This window comes from Cebus imitator, unplaced genomic scaffold (assembly GCF_001604975.1).
Source record: "Cebus imitator isolate Cc_AM_T3 unplaced genomic scaffold, Cebus_imitator-1.0 Scaffold2, whole genome shotgun sequence".
Classification (NCBI taxonomy): Eukaryota; Metazoa; Chordata; class Mammalia; order Primates; family Cebidae; genus Cebus; species Cebus imitator.
This window is the reverse complement of record NW_016107317.1, coordinates 10656631-10669460: the sequence shown is the minus strand read 5'-3', so window position 1 is coordinate 10669460 and position 12830 is coordinate 10656631. Positions and strand designations below refer to the sequence as shown.

General features: G+C 36.6%; 1 protein-coding gene across 2 annotated transcripts in view; it reads right to left on the bottom strand.

Annotated features, from left to right (window-relative positions):
* Positions 1 to 2835: 2835 nt before the first annotated feature.
* The window catches only part of SLC38A2 (solute carrier family 38 member 2), a 14877-nt gene continuing 4882 nt past the window's right edge, over positions 2836 to 12830 (bottom strand). Inside the window, exons 5-16 of one of the 2 annotated variants that reach the window (XM_017529566.1) lie at positions 12105 to 12178; positions 11909 to 12001; positions 11697 to 11778; positions 10096 to 10178; positions 9643 to 9701; positions 9070 to 9237; positions 8587 to 8666; positions 8393 to 8493; positions 7695 to 7819; positions 7152 to 7296; positions 6942 to 7039; positions 2836 to 5843 (exon numbers count right to left, since the gene is read on the bottom strand). In XM_017529566.1, coding sequence (XP_017385055.1) covers positions 5745 to 5843; positions 6942 to 7039; positions 7152 to 7296; positions 7695 to 7819; positions 8393 to 8493; positions 8587 to 8666; positions 9070 to 9237; positions 9643 to 9701; positions 10096 to 10178; positions 11697 to 11778; positions 11909 to 12001; positions 12105 to 12178 — 1207 coding nt within the window. In that variant the 3' untranslated portion in view covers positions 2836 to 5744. The remainder of the gene's footprint in view (positions 5844 to 6941; positions 7040 to 7151; positions 7297 to 7694; positions 7820 to 8392; positions 8494 to 8586; positions 8667 to 9069; positions 9238 to 9642; positions 9702 to 10095; positions 10179 to 11696; positions 11779 to 11908; positions 12002 to 12104; positions 12179 to 12830) is intronic. The other variant, XM_017529571.2, reaches the window with a different exon arrangement.

The following is a 12830-nucleotide window of genomic DNA, read 5'->3' as shown; positions in this document are numbered from 1 at the left end:
AAAAAAGAGACACAAAGAAAATAAATTTATCAATATCTCTGGGCTGTTTCATTAGACATTTTGGGGTTTACCTTCTTAGCTAGGGTTACCAACCATCCCAGTTTGCCTGGGATTAATAGGGTTTCCATGATGCAGGACCTTCAGTGTTAAAACTGGGATAGTTGGTCCCAATTTTCTAGCCTATTTCTAATGCATGTCCATTGTACCTCTCCTCTGAAAACTATTCTGTCCACCATACGAGTGGGTCCTGGCAGCTGTGTTTGTACTGTGTTACCCTGCCCACCTAACTACATTTGAGATTAGGGTAGAATCTTGACCCATTACTGGCCGATTTATTTATATTGAGAAATTGAACTGAAAACAAGGAGCTCAGAATCTAGTAGCATAGCTCCATAGTGAAGTTTCACACACTCTGTCATTGAGGTCTTTAAAACAAAGACAATTTTTGATTTTTGGAAGCTATTTATCTTTTAATTCTCTGAAGCATCTCAATCTTTTAAGAAGTTCTCTCCGTCTGACATTCTTGATTAAACTAACTTAAATAGATTTTGTTATCAGAAACTTAACTAAGCCAACTGTCTAGGTATATTTCTAAGTCATGACAAACAGCTCTGGTTTATTTAGAAATGTTCCCAGAATATTCCTTAAGCTTAATGGGAATCTCTTTGGAGTAGCTGGCCCTCTGGTTAGAGTACTATATTTTTATATTCAGTGGACCTGTCCCCCCAATTTTCCTTCCTTACTCCCTCCCTCTCTGCCTTCCTTCCCTCCTTCCCTTTTCCTTCCTTCCTTTTTTTTCCCCTTTCTTTTCTTTCTCCTCTTTCTTCTCCTCTTCTTCCTTTTTTTTCTTCTTCTCTTTTTTTTTTTTTTTAACAGGGTGTCACTCTGTCACTGACCAGGCTAGAGTGCAGCGGCATGTTTACCGCTCACTGCAGCCTTGACCTCCCTGGGTTTCCAAGTAGCAGGGACTACAGATACGTGCCACGTGACTAATTTTTGTATTTTTTTGTAAAGGTGGGGTTTCACCATGTTGCCCAGGCTGGTCTCGAAGTCCTGGGCTTCGGCAATCCACCCTTCTTGGCCTCCCAATGTCCTGGGATTAGAGGCGTGAGCCACCGCACCTGGCTTCACCCCGTCTATTTCTAATTGTAGATTAATAAATTTGCATTCTGGTTCACATTGGTAATTTTTTTTTTTTTTTTTTTTTTGAGACAGAGTTTTGCTTTTGTTACCCAGGCTGGAGTGCAATGGTACGATCTCGGCTCACCGCAACCTCCGCCTCCTGGGTTCAGGCAATTCTCCTGCCTCAGCCTCATGAGTAGCTGGGATTACAGGCACGCACCACCATGCCCAGCTATTTTTTTGTATTTTTAGAAGAAACGGGGTTTCACCATGTTGACCAGGATGGTCTCGATCTCTTGACCTCGTGATCCACCCGCTTCGGCCTCCCAACACATTGGTAATTTTTTAAATTTTATTTGAGACAAAGGGTTTCACCATGCTGTCCGTAGTAGTCTCAAGCTCCTGGGCTCAAGTAATCCACTTGCCTCAGGCTCTGGAGTAGCTAGGACTACATGTATGTCACCACAACCAGCAGGTATCATTTTTTTTTCCTAAAAAATAGCACATTTGAAAGTGTATGGATTTTGTTAGAACCTGTCTGACACATAACCCTACCCCCTTTCCAATGAGCATGTTAGTTGCATATTGTGGGTGTTCAGTTAAAGTTTGTCTATGAAAATTCCACAAGTCATTATTCAATTGCTTTGTTGCAAATTCTGCTGCTCTTCCCAATTGCCCTTCCTAATCCTTCTCATTTGACCATCATTAGTAACTGCATATTGTTTCTTGGAGACATTTCCTGACTTTGGAACCACCCTCGAGCATACTTGGCTATCCCAAGGTGTATTCCTTTCCTTGTGTTTCAGCTCTGGTTATTTCATAAGCCTCGAGCTGTTCACTTATCAGTAGGCCATACCGAAACTAGCCTGTGTATCTTAGTAACCTTCCCACTTCCATTGCCGCTCAAGTGAAACCATGCTGTTACTTGCATAAGCTTGTCCATTAAGTTCTCACTTTTCCTGTGACTTTTTCACCAAAGCTGAACATATCCCAGCTTCTTTCCAGGCGACCTCATTGCTCCTGGAGTTTATGCAGCAGAATCACCTGAGTGACCTTCTAAAACAAAACAAAAACAAGATCATAGGCTACCCTCCAGCTGTACCATTGCAATCAAACTAGGCCCATTTATCAGAAAGTTGTGGTTTTAAAAAACTCTCCAGTTGATTCTAATACATTATTGGCCTATTTATTTCCATCAGCAGGGCTGTGCCTGGGTCCTTAAGATACATTTTAGCATGTTCCCCCACCTCAACTTTCCATTCCTTCTTACTTTGCAAACTTAGAATCTCTGGGAATCTAAAGTAAAATAGGGACCAGCCACAGTGGCTCATGCCTATAATCCCAGCACGTTGGGAGGCCAAGGTGGGCAGATCACCTCAGGTTGTGAGTTCGACACCAGCCCAACGAACATGCCCCATCCTTAGCAGGCACCTGTAATTCCAGTCATTCAGGAGGCTGAGGCAGGAGAATCGCTTAAACCCAGCAGGTAGAGGTTGTGGTGAGCCGAGATTGTGCCACTGCACTCCAGCCTGGGCAACAAAAGTGAAACTCTTGTCTCAAAGTAAAATAAACTTTTTCCTGACCATTCTTTTCCTGTCACGATCATAGGAACACCTACTAGGTGCTAGGTACTGCACTGACAAAGCAAATTGCATTCGACACTGCCTATCCCATTACTCAAACAAAAAAACAAAAAGAAAAAACTGCTACTCGGGATTAAGCATGTATTTATTTTAGTTCAGTTAAAACAAACATACATTGTTTCATTGAAACGGTGTAGCACTCTTTGCCAACAAGCCATACTAGAATTGTTGGCCTCTAACAGTACAGTGGGGATATTTACACTATATACACAAAGTTAACCCAGGTTCTCAAAGGTCTTCCATTACACTAGATCACATTTTATTTCATTACACTAGATCACATTTTTATCACTACTGCATTTTGAAAATTTATACCTTAAATTTTAAAGCCATCTGAATTTGCACCAAGATTTCATGAAAAAAATTTGATAGAGTTTATTGCAAATACAATTTAAACAAGTATTTGAAGTTTTTAGTGTTTCTACACAATTTTGTCAATTTTTCAATATCCAATTTTCTGCACAGGTACTTTGGAGACAACTCTTTTAGTTACATAATGTGAATTCATCAAAATGCAGTTAAGAAACTTACAGGAATATATATACTTGAACCCAAGACCCAAACCTGACATTATATACAACCTATTTACAAATACATATGGACAGACAATATATGTACATAGATTATCATAAATATTGGAAAAATAGGTTAGCTTTAATGGATTAATGTTGTTCTATAAATAACATTAGTCATAACTGAAACAGCCACGGAAGACAGTAATGCAAAATGAGGTGACAAGACAGTGGTTTTAATACTGAAGACTGCTCATTAATGGGAATTCACTGTTTAGGAACCTCAAGGCAGACATGATAGCTCCAAGAGAACCACGCATTGAAATTTTCCCTAGGCAGTTGATTTTGAACCTCAAATAGCCAGGGAATTGGAGGAGCTTCCCCTTATTAATTTGCTATTGAGAATTTTGTTTTCCACTTCTTCCTAGTTGACAGTATCCTCTCCCATACCACCCCCCCCAAAAAAAAGTCTGTAGAAACAACTCTTTACTTGGTATTCCCTGGGCAGGTCTTATACAAAGTCAGCAACTCTTTCCAAGAGCTCATGGAAATGTGCCAATTCTTGGTCTGAACTATAGATGAGGTTCTGCATTTGAATGGAGTGCCTAAACCCCAATTAAATGTAAGCAGTGCTACAGAATCTGTCTTTCCACTGCCTTTGTATTTCTAGATGGTCCCCAATTATTTCTTCATAGAAACAGACAAAAATGGACCAATGTTTTCACCCAATGTAGCACTACAAGACGTCTTCCAGTTCCATAAGGGTTTTAATTACACATGTATCTTGTTTGTAAATTTAGTCACATATAATACAAGAATGCGTAACAAAAACCATGTCTGCCACATTTCTGGCCCTTGCCCCAAACTCAACATTTTTATTTCAAGGGAAAACCTTAGAGCCAGATAACCAATTGACAATTCCATTATTTGCTTCCCTCAACCACTTCATGGAATTACGTATATCAGATTTTAGACGCTATTCCTGATGAGCAAAGTACCACGTTATTTAATAATATATTCACCATACACTGTGATGTACAATAAATGTGCTCTTAAAGCCAAGTTTTAAAGTAATATTTTCACTTCTAACCAGGATTGAAATGGAAGGGTTGACATGCAGTTGGACCAAAACAACTACTAACACTCAGTTTGCACTGTTTTCCCTAGCTAACCATTTGTTAGATGTAAACAAGTAATTCTACGTTGTACAAGAATGAGATCACAGTCCAGTGCAAATGAGTTTTTATAAAGCTTACTGCATGAGAAACCCAGTGGCCTACACAAAGAGAACTTATACCACAGGTGTAACCTGTGGATCAGACCTCTACTGTAGACAAAACATGAACACAACTAAGCCACACATTGTCAAGTAATTCACACTTCCAGTAGGTGAGCATTTTGAAAAAGTGTACTCTCTGGACATAATAATTTTGGCCTATTGCCATCAAATGCCCATTTTCCACTGCTGGAAGCAATGTCAAAAAAGGGCTGGCCCAAAAAGACCCAGAGCTGTCAATACAACACTGGAGACAGATGCAACTGAATAAACCCTGTTTTACCCAATTGCACTATTTGGTACCTCAAAATTAGTTATTTTATTTCCCACAGAAATATCTGCAGTATCTCCCATTCTAATAAGTTGAAGACATCAACATTTCAGTCTGAATGAACCAAATTGTTCAGGGACAGAGAAGAAAAGTGATGAACAGAGTTCATCTGATTTGGTATAGTGATAATCAATTATCTTTTAAGTTAACAGTGACATTTAAATGGAAAAAACTATGCTCCTAGTTCATGGTACAATTTTTCATTACATTATTTTCTCTAAAAATTATTTTGGGTATAAAAGTATTTGGCTTATTATGCCTACAAAAAGGCCAATCATTTCATTATACTAATATTCATTTTTAAATAACAATGAAATTATTTTACGGAATTTATTGACAACTGCTTCTGAATAAAATTCAAAAAAAGCAATTTCTTAAAAGTAAGAGTGCTTCTGAGGTCTTTAAGTATTTTTGGTACAAAAAATAATAGTGTTTTTCTCAATGGTTATTCAATACTTTGCTGTAAATTAAGAATAATTGTTTCTCACATCTAATGGTTCCATTAGGCACATTCAAGTAAAATCATAAAATATCCAAGTTAAACAATGACACAGCCAAGCATGTGGCTTGATAAAAGTTAAGAGTTCGTCCATTCTCTGGAATGGAATAAAATTGTCACTTCCCTTAACCCGAGACTCGTGGTTTTGTTGTTCAGATCCATTTCTAACATACAGATAAGTTTCTTAAAACAAAACAAAACAAAACAAAAAAAGTTCACTTATTCTGCACTCAGAAGAACCAGCGAGGAATCTGCACTTCAAAAGGAAGTGAAACTGAAAATATTAGGTGAAATTTCATAGTCGTTGAGTTTACTCAACACTGGCATCAGATGGACTGAGTTTGAGTTTGAGTGGTGCCAGTTAATGGCCACCTCCAGGTGCATTATGTACCCAATCCAAAATAATCAAGGACATGCTTCCAGTCATCACCAGTATGCCACTTAATAGGAAGAACAAAGCCTGCAATGCATAGAGAAAATTGATCAGCAAGTAATAAAACACATATGCCAAATACCTTTTTCTACTTTTAAAAATGTGCTTTAATTACTAAAGTTTATCTACTATGTCATGTTTATAGAACAAAAATTTAACCTTGCCAAATATAAACTCCCAACTGATCAGTAAATCATCTACAGTACAAAATAACTGTACTTTTGAAGGCTCTGAACTTTCATTTTTTATTCCTTTGTCTCAAGTGAAAAGGGAATTTTCTTGCTAAACAAGCTACTTCATAAAGAGCTGGACTGGACTTTTTGCAATTTTTTTAAGAGCAAAAATAAAGCCACAAAAATCAAACCCAAATCATCCTAAAATGCAGCGAAAGTCAAAGCCAGAGGTCTTTCTAGGAGATAACTGAGTAAATTAATTCCTAAATCCAATACTTAAATACTGCCACTATGTAATTTAGAATAAAACAAGATGACAGTTGTTGGTTTATAATCAATTCCAGTACTTTAATCAGAGCAGAATGAAAGTGGAAAATGATGACTAAAAACCAATCTTTTTCCTAAATACCACCACCAGGATTCTGGTACTAGTAACCACATCATTTGTGGTTAGCACATCAAACTCTGTCACCAGCTGTTATTACAGAGGGGTACATAATTGTAAAGTAGGTACACGATAGTAAACACTATGGAGAGATGGTCTCCTGGAGAGCTTTGCTCTGAAGACGGTCAGTCTCAATTGAACAGTCCTTCCTTCTCTTTTATATACTCAAGGCCCATTTGAGTGCCTAACACACAGTAGGCAGTCCAATGAAAACTGGTTGAACAAATGTTGCAAGCTAAGTATCGCACTGGTCTTCTACCCCTATTCCTATCTCCAAAGTATCTAGTAACTTTATTGCAATTAATTATTTATTGGATGGCAAACTATCTTTCCCTTCCCTTCCATAATCTTCCATCTGTGAAGTATACTGTTACAGAAATGTTTACTAGCAACTTAAAAGTGAAATCACAACAGATGACAGCTAAGAGAATAAAATTAAAAATCCATTTGGCAAATTTATGATATTAAAAGTTATTACTGTTTTTATGGTCATAATCTTTCACTCACCCCCATCTTTTGTACAGATTTCATAGATTCTTTCTTCACCAACTTGATATAGAAGGCAGAAGGAAGAATAAAAACCAACATAGCAGCAGCAGATGCACCTGTAAAAGAACATTTATGTTTCTTGAGGATTCAATGAATCACCTGTCATTCATTCTTTAAATCTTAAAATCCCTGATGTTTGAATCAACTTTGATACTTTCTAAAACTTACCAATAAAACCAAAGATATCCCTAATAGTTGGGACAAAGATGACAAGTACATTGGTAAATGCCAAGATAGACACTGTAATGAGACTATGACGCCACCAACTGAACTCTTTTGATGCACACAACAAGTGAGTTACAGAAGTCCGGATCTGCAAAAAAATAAACGTATTTTTAAAATAATAGCAATATAAAATTTAAAAATCCAGCTTCAGTGAATGAAAAGAATGCCCAAGTAACAAGGAATCTACCTAAAATAGTAACTATTTCCAAATAAAACTGTGCCTCTCTCCGCTGTTTTCTGAACACTTAAAGATTTTTTGTTTTTGTTTTTTTTTTTTTTTTTTGAGACGGAGTTTCTTATGCTGAAAAAAATGTCTCCAGGATATTCTGAAAATATACATTGTATTTTCATAAAGCCCCTTCAAAACCACCACCAACTTAGTATTGTTCTACTGGTGTTTCCCTTTTCCCAGAAGATAAAAATCTCACAAATATCTGTATGTTTGAAAACTCATTCCTACTGAAAGCAGAGCAAGTAATTACTTACCGGGAAAATAACTACTGGTACTGTCAGGGTCACAGCCATTAGCACAGCCAGACGGACAATGAGAAGAATAATATCAGTTCCCATGATAGCAGAGTAGGTATGAAGCAATTCCGACTCAACATGTTCTACAGGGAAACACCAAAAAAACTTTTGAGTGGCTGTTTTCATTGGCAACCAAGGAGAAAATTTAACAGCTAAATGTGCATCAGTTATTTAGCTACTCAAAAAATGACTATGAACTAAGAGGCTAATAAGATTAGTTTGGAATTATGGTTAATGCAATTAAATAACACTGAAGGAAAATTTTTCTAAATACTACATAGAGATTTAGCCACATGATTCCCATTAAAAACAACAGGAGTTATTAAACTGCTAAATCTCTTGGCTTGGCTTACAATTTGTTTGTGTGTTATACAGTCTGAAGGTGAGGGGAGAAGAGACAGGCAAGATGAACTCAGAGGCTAGCATATCATACAAACATGCCATCAAATGATTAATGATGTTTTCAAACCTGGTTTCTAGAAATTACTGATTAAATACACTACAGATAATTCTAAGCTCTAAATTTCATTTCTCATCAAATATGAAATATATAAAAGACTATTTTTAAAGTGATGGAAGTATACATAGAAAACTATCAGTTTCATTTCAGTTAGTGGTTTTTATTTTATTTTTTTGGTAAAGGAGGCACTATTTACCGTAAAATGTCAGGTATCCAAAGAGGGCGGCAAGCAGATACATGAGAAACATAGCAAAAAATGAAATCTTGGACACATTCATCATTCTTCTACGGCTGCGGCTATGTAATTCAAAAGAAAATTCAAATATATATTTCAGCAGCAGTTACAGCAGTTGTTTAATACCTTCTCAACAAATTTATGTAAGTACTCACTCTTTCAGTTCTTCATAGATGGGAAGAATAGCAGGATGACAGACAAATGAAAAGGTCAGAATTGGCACAGCATAGACAGTCTGAAACAAAACATAAACATCTACTTAATCTGATGTAACAAACTCGTGTTGTCACATTTCTGCAGCATGTATTTTATGTAAACAATCTTAGAATCAAAGCCTAAAATAGTTTCCTTTGCATAATTAGCTTCCGTTCTTCTAATGTGTTCATGAAGTATGATCAATATTCTCACTTCTTAATGTGTCAATTATTAGCACCATATGATTATCTCATTTCTCAATCTATTTTAAGATGTAAACCTACACTTACTTCACAGTCCTCAATAATTAGCTAATCACATGTTTTCTAAAAAGCACCTATTATCCTCCTCCATTTACCCTGGGAGTTATTTTTAAATTTCCACTGAATAGCTTCCCTCTTTTCTTCCCTAAACTCTTCGAGTAAATAAGCATATTTAGTTACCTGTGAGTTAAAAATAAAATAGTGAGGTCTGCAAGAGTCATTTTCAGTCACGTTATGTAACAAATCAGGTACAAGAGCTGTTGGCTGCGTCAAGGAGGTGTTTATTGTTTCATTAATTATCAAGGCAGCTTCCATAGGACACGGAATCTGAAATTTCTTGCAAATGACCTAAAAATATATTATTTTGCATTTGTTAAACAAGTGACATGACAGGGCTTATGAAAAATATTTTCTAAAGAAAAATCAGGGCCGGGCGCGGTGGCTCAAGCCTGTAATCCCAGCACTTTGGGAGGCCGAGGCGGGTGGATCACAAGGTCAAGAGATCGAGACCATCCTGGTCAACATGGTGAAACCCTGTCTCTACTAAAAAACTTCAAAAAAATTAGCTGGGCATGGTGGCGCGTGTCTGTAGTCCCAGCTACTCAGGAGGCTGAGGCAGGAGAATTGCCTGAACTCAGGAGGCAGAGGTTGCGGTGAGCCGAGATCGTGCCATTGCACTCCAGCCTGGGTAACAAGAGCGAAACTCCGTCTCAAAAAAAAAAAAAAAAAAAAAAGAAGAAAAATCATACTCACCACAATCAGAAAGAACACCATACACAACAAGGAAAGGCCACTGGTATATCCCAAATATCCTGTAAGGGAGGGTGGCAGGAATCAGTATTAGTTTAATGAAGCTGAGTTAGATCAAAAGTATTTTTTCCACTGAATAACTCAATTCTGCTGTGAAGACTTTAGACACTAAAGTATAGAGACAGTACTAAATTTTTAATTCTTATGATACTAAAATACAGAATTACTTAAATATATTTGTTATAACCCAAGCTAATAAAATCTAACATTTGCATTATTTCTTATAAAGCACAACATATGTTGTCAATGAAATATTTTGGCTCCTAAATCTTGCATGCTATAACTCCCAAATATATCCTTTTAGGGCTTTTTCATTCTGATTAATTTCTATTAACAGAAAGCTCAACTACTGGTGAGGGGCTCATTTCAATTCTCTTTAGAGATGAGTTTGCTCACCTAAATTTCTAAGCAGTGACAATGGAAGAATGAGCACCAATGACACCAACAGAACCAAATAGTCACCATTCAGATACCACAATCTAAAGAAAACAGAAACAAGGTCAAAACCAGTCACAAATGTACTCAGAATAATATAGCCATCTTCTAACAGGGCTCATTTTATAGAAATACCATGAAAACAAACACAAAAAAAGACATGTTTAGAAAGTTTCCCTTGTTCAAGATAGGAATAACTTTTTAGCTTTGTGTGCTGGATGAATATTCACTCAGGTTAGAAGTGGGGTATAAAACAGTGTAACTTTTGTCCCACTACTTGCTCTGGGAATGCTGCCAGCTGATTCATAACACAAAATGCTTATTAAAGACTTGATACTAATGCAGGGAACAAAGCTGCTTTGTTAAGCCAGTAATCTTATCTTTAAGCACTTTGAGAAAAATTGTACACCAACTTTGGTACAGCTTTAGCATGTAATTTCTAATGCTAGAAATAAAAAAAATTTAAAACAAGTTTTTTTCCAAAGAAAATATTTTCATAAAATGCATAGGCAAACTGTGCCCCCGCACCAAAAATTATAAAACTCAATCCCCCGAACTGGGAATTATTCCAGGTTATCAGAGTATGGTGTGACATCCTGACCCACCTTTAGCTCCAAAGATAGCCAAAAAATGTCCTTTTTAAACTTATAGGAAACATTATGTATATCCCCTAAGCCTTTTTTTTCCTTTTTAGGTAATTCATGAATTGCACTCTCTTTTAAATCACTATTTTCAAATTCTAATTGCCTCATGAATTCTATTCCATTCACTTCAGCAGTAAGTACTCTGCAAAAAACTAATAAAGATCAACTTAAATTTCTAAAGCCATATCAAAGATAATAGCGCTTCTCTATTTTGATATAATGAGCTGCACATAGGGTAGGAAGTAAATTATTCCTTCCCATGTTTACTTTAGATGAAAGCCCATGAGTTAACTGGGATGAATACCTGTGGTAGAAGAAAATGGTTTCCATAGCATGGCCACACATTTTCTGGCACACGTTGAGTATCCCTTATCCAAAATGCTTGGAGCCAGAAGTGTTTTGGACTTTGGAGTATCTGCATATACATATTTGAGATAGCTTGGGAGAAGGGACATAAGTCTAAACACAAACTTATGTTTTCTATACACCTTCTTAAACCCATAGCCTAAAGGCGATTTTATACACTATTTTAAATAATTTTGCACATCTATCATGAAATTAGGTGTGGATTTTCCACTTGTAGCATCATGTTGACACTCAGAAAGTTTTGGATTTCAGATTACAGATGTCCAACCTATATACTGCATTGAACAGATTAAGTCTTAAGAATTTCAAACTTACAAAAACCTGTTTTAGAAATTAAGATATTCAAAACTGTAGGGCTAGCTACTATCTTTTGGCCTTTAATTCTCCAAAGTTCAAATCAGTCTACAAGGATGGGGGGTCTTCCTGGTCAGTTTTAACAGAAAGGTTATGGATAACTAACTAATAATCATTTTGTATACAACTTTTATAAAAATGTATCTAACCACTTTTGACTATAAGTGTTTTTTATGAGTAACCTTACTTAGCACCTACCCAGTTGTATCTTCAATGTTCATTAATGCCTTGATCACCAAAGGTAACTCATATTTCACTATGAAGAGGTAGCTTGACATAGCTGGAGGAAAACAAAATTATACCATTACAAGTGCAAAATGTGGCACGTGACACTAAAACGCATGTGTCACCACTCTGTGCTACACAATGAGCATAAAGTCTACCCAAATCATTTTTTTAAAAATTCTTACCTCCAATGTTCTGCATTGTAATTGATCCAGATGCTGCAAGCTTTCCAACTAATCCAAATGATTTATATCCCAATTGTTCATATAATAAAGATCCTACAATTTGAAGAACACAGAAGCATGAAGCCAAGGATTTTAAAAAAGAAAATCATGATAGGTATACATTGTTTTAGAAAAATCAAGAATGCTATTATTATACCTCCTTCATTGGCAGTCTTCAAAAGGAGATGAACAGAATACAGGGAAAATATTGACACAACTGTCAAGAGAATTCTGATGAGAGAAAGAAAAGGCACAGGGTTACAAGCAAGCACAGCTATATTTAAAGACAACTCTTTCTGGTTGTTTAAATAACATTATGTGTGAAACTTGTCCTATTTGTGTCAAAATGTCTCGAAGAACTGGCATTTCCTCTCCTGCTAACTAGAATAGTCAACATTGTCTCTCGCCTAGCAGTAAAAACTTGCATCATGTCTCAGGTGATAGTTCTACAGCGTAAGTTAGGAACAAGGATGTCTATCCACAGAGCCAAACATAACATGAGATACTGAAAAGCTCAACTTTCAAATGGTGGAGTTTTAAAACTTGTATTTTCATTCTGGCACCACAGTTATGAGCTGTATGCTTGCCACCTTTCTGCATTTCAAGTTCCCTTTATCTGTAAAATATTAGTAATATCTGCCACTAAACCCAGCCCACAGGTTCTTGTGAAATTCAACTGAGACAGGTTCAAGAAAGGTTTTAAGACCACACGGACCATATAGATAAAAACAGCAATGAGAGGCCAGGTGCAGTGGCTCATGGCTGTAATCCCAGCACTCTGGGAGGCTGGGGCAGGATGAGTGCTTGAGGTCAGGAGTTCAAGACTAGCCTGGACAACATAATAGGGAAATCCCAACTCTACCAAAGGAGGAAAAAAAAAAAA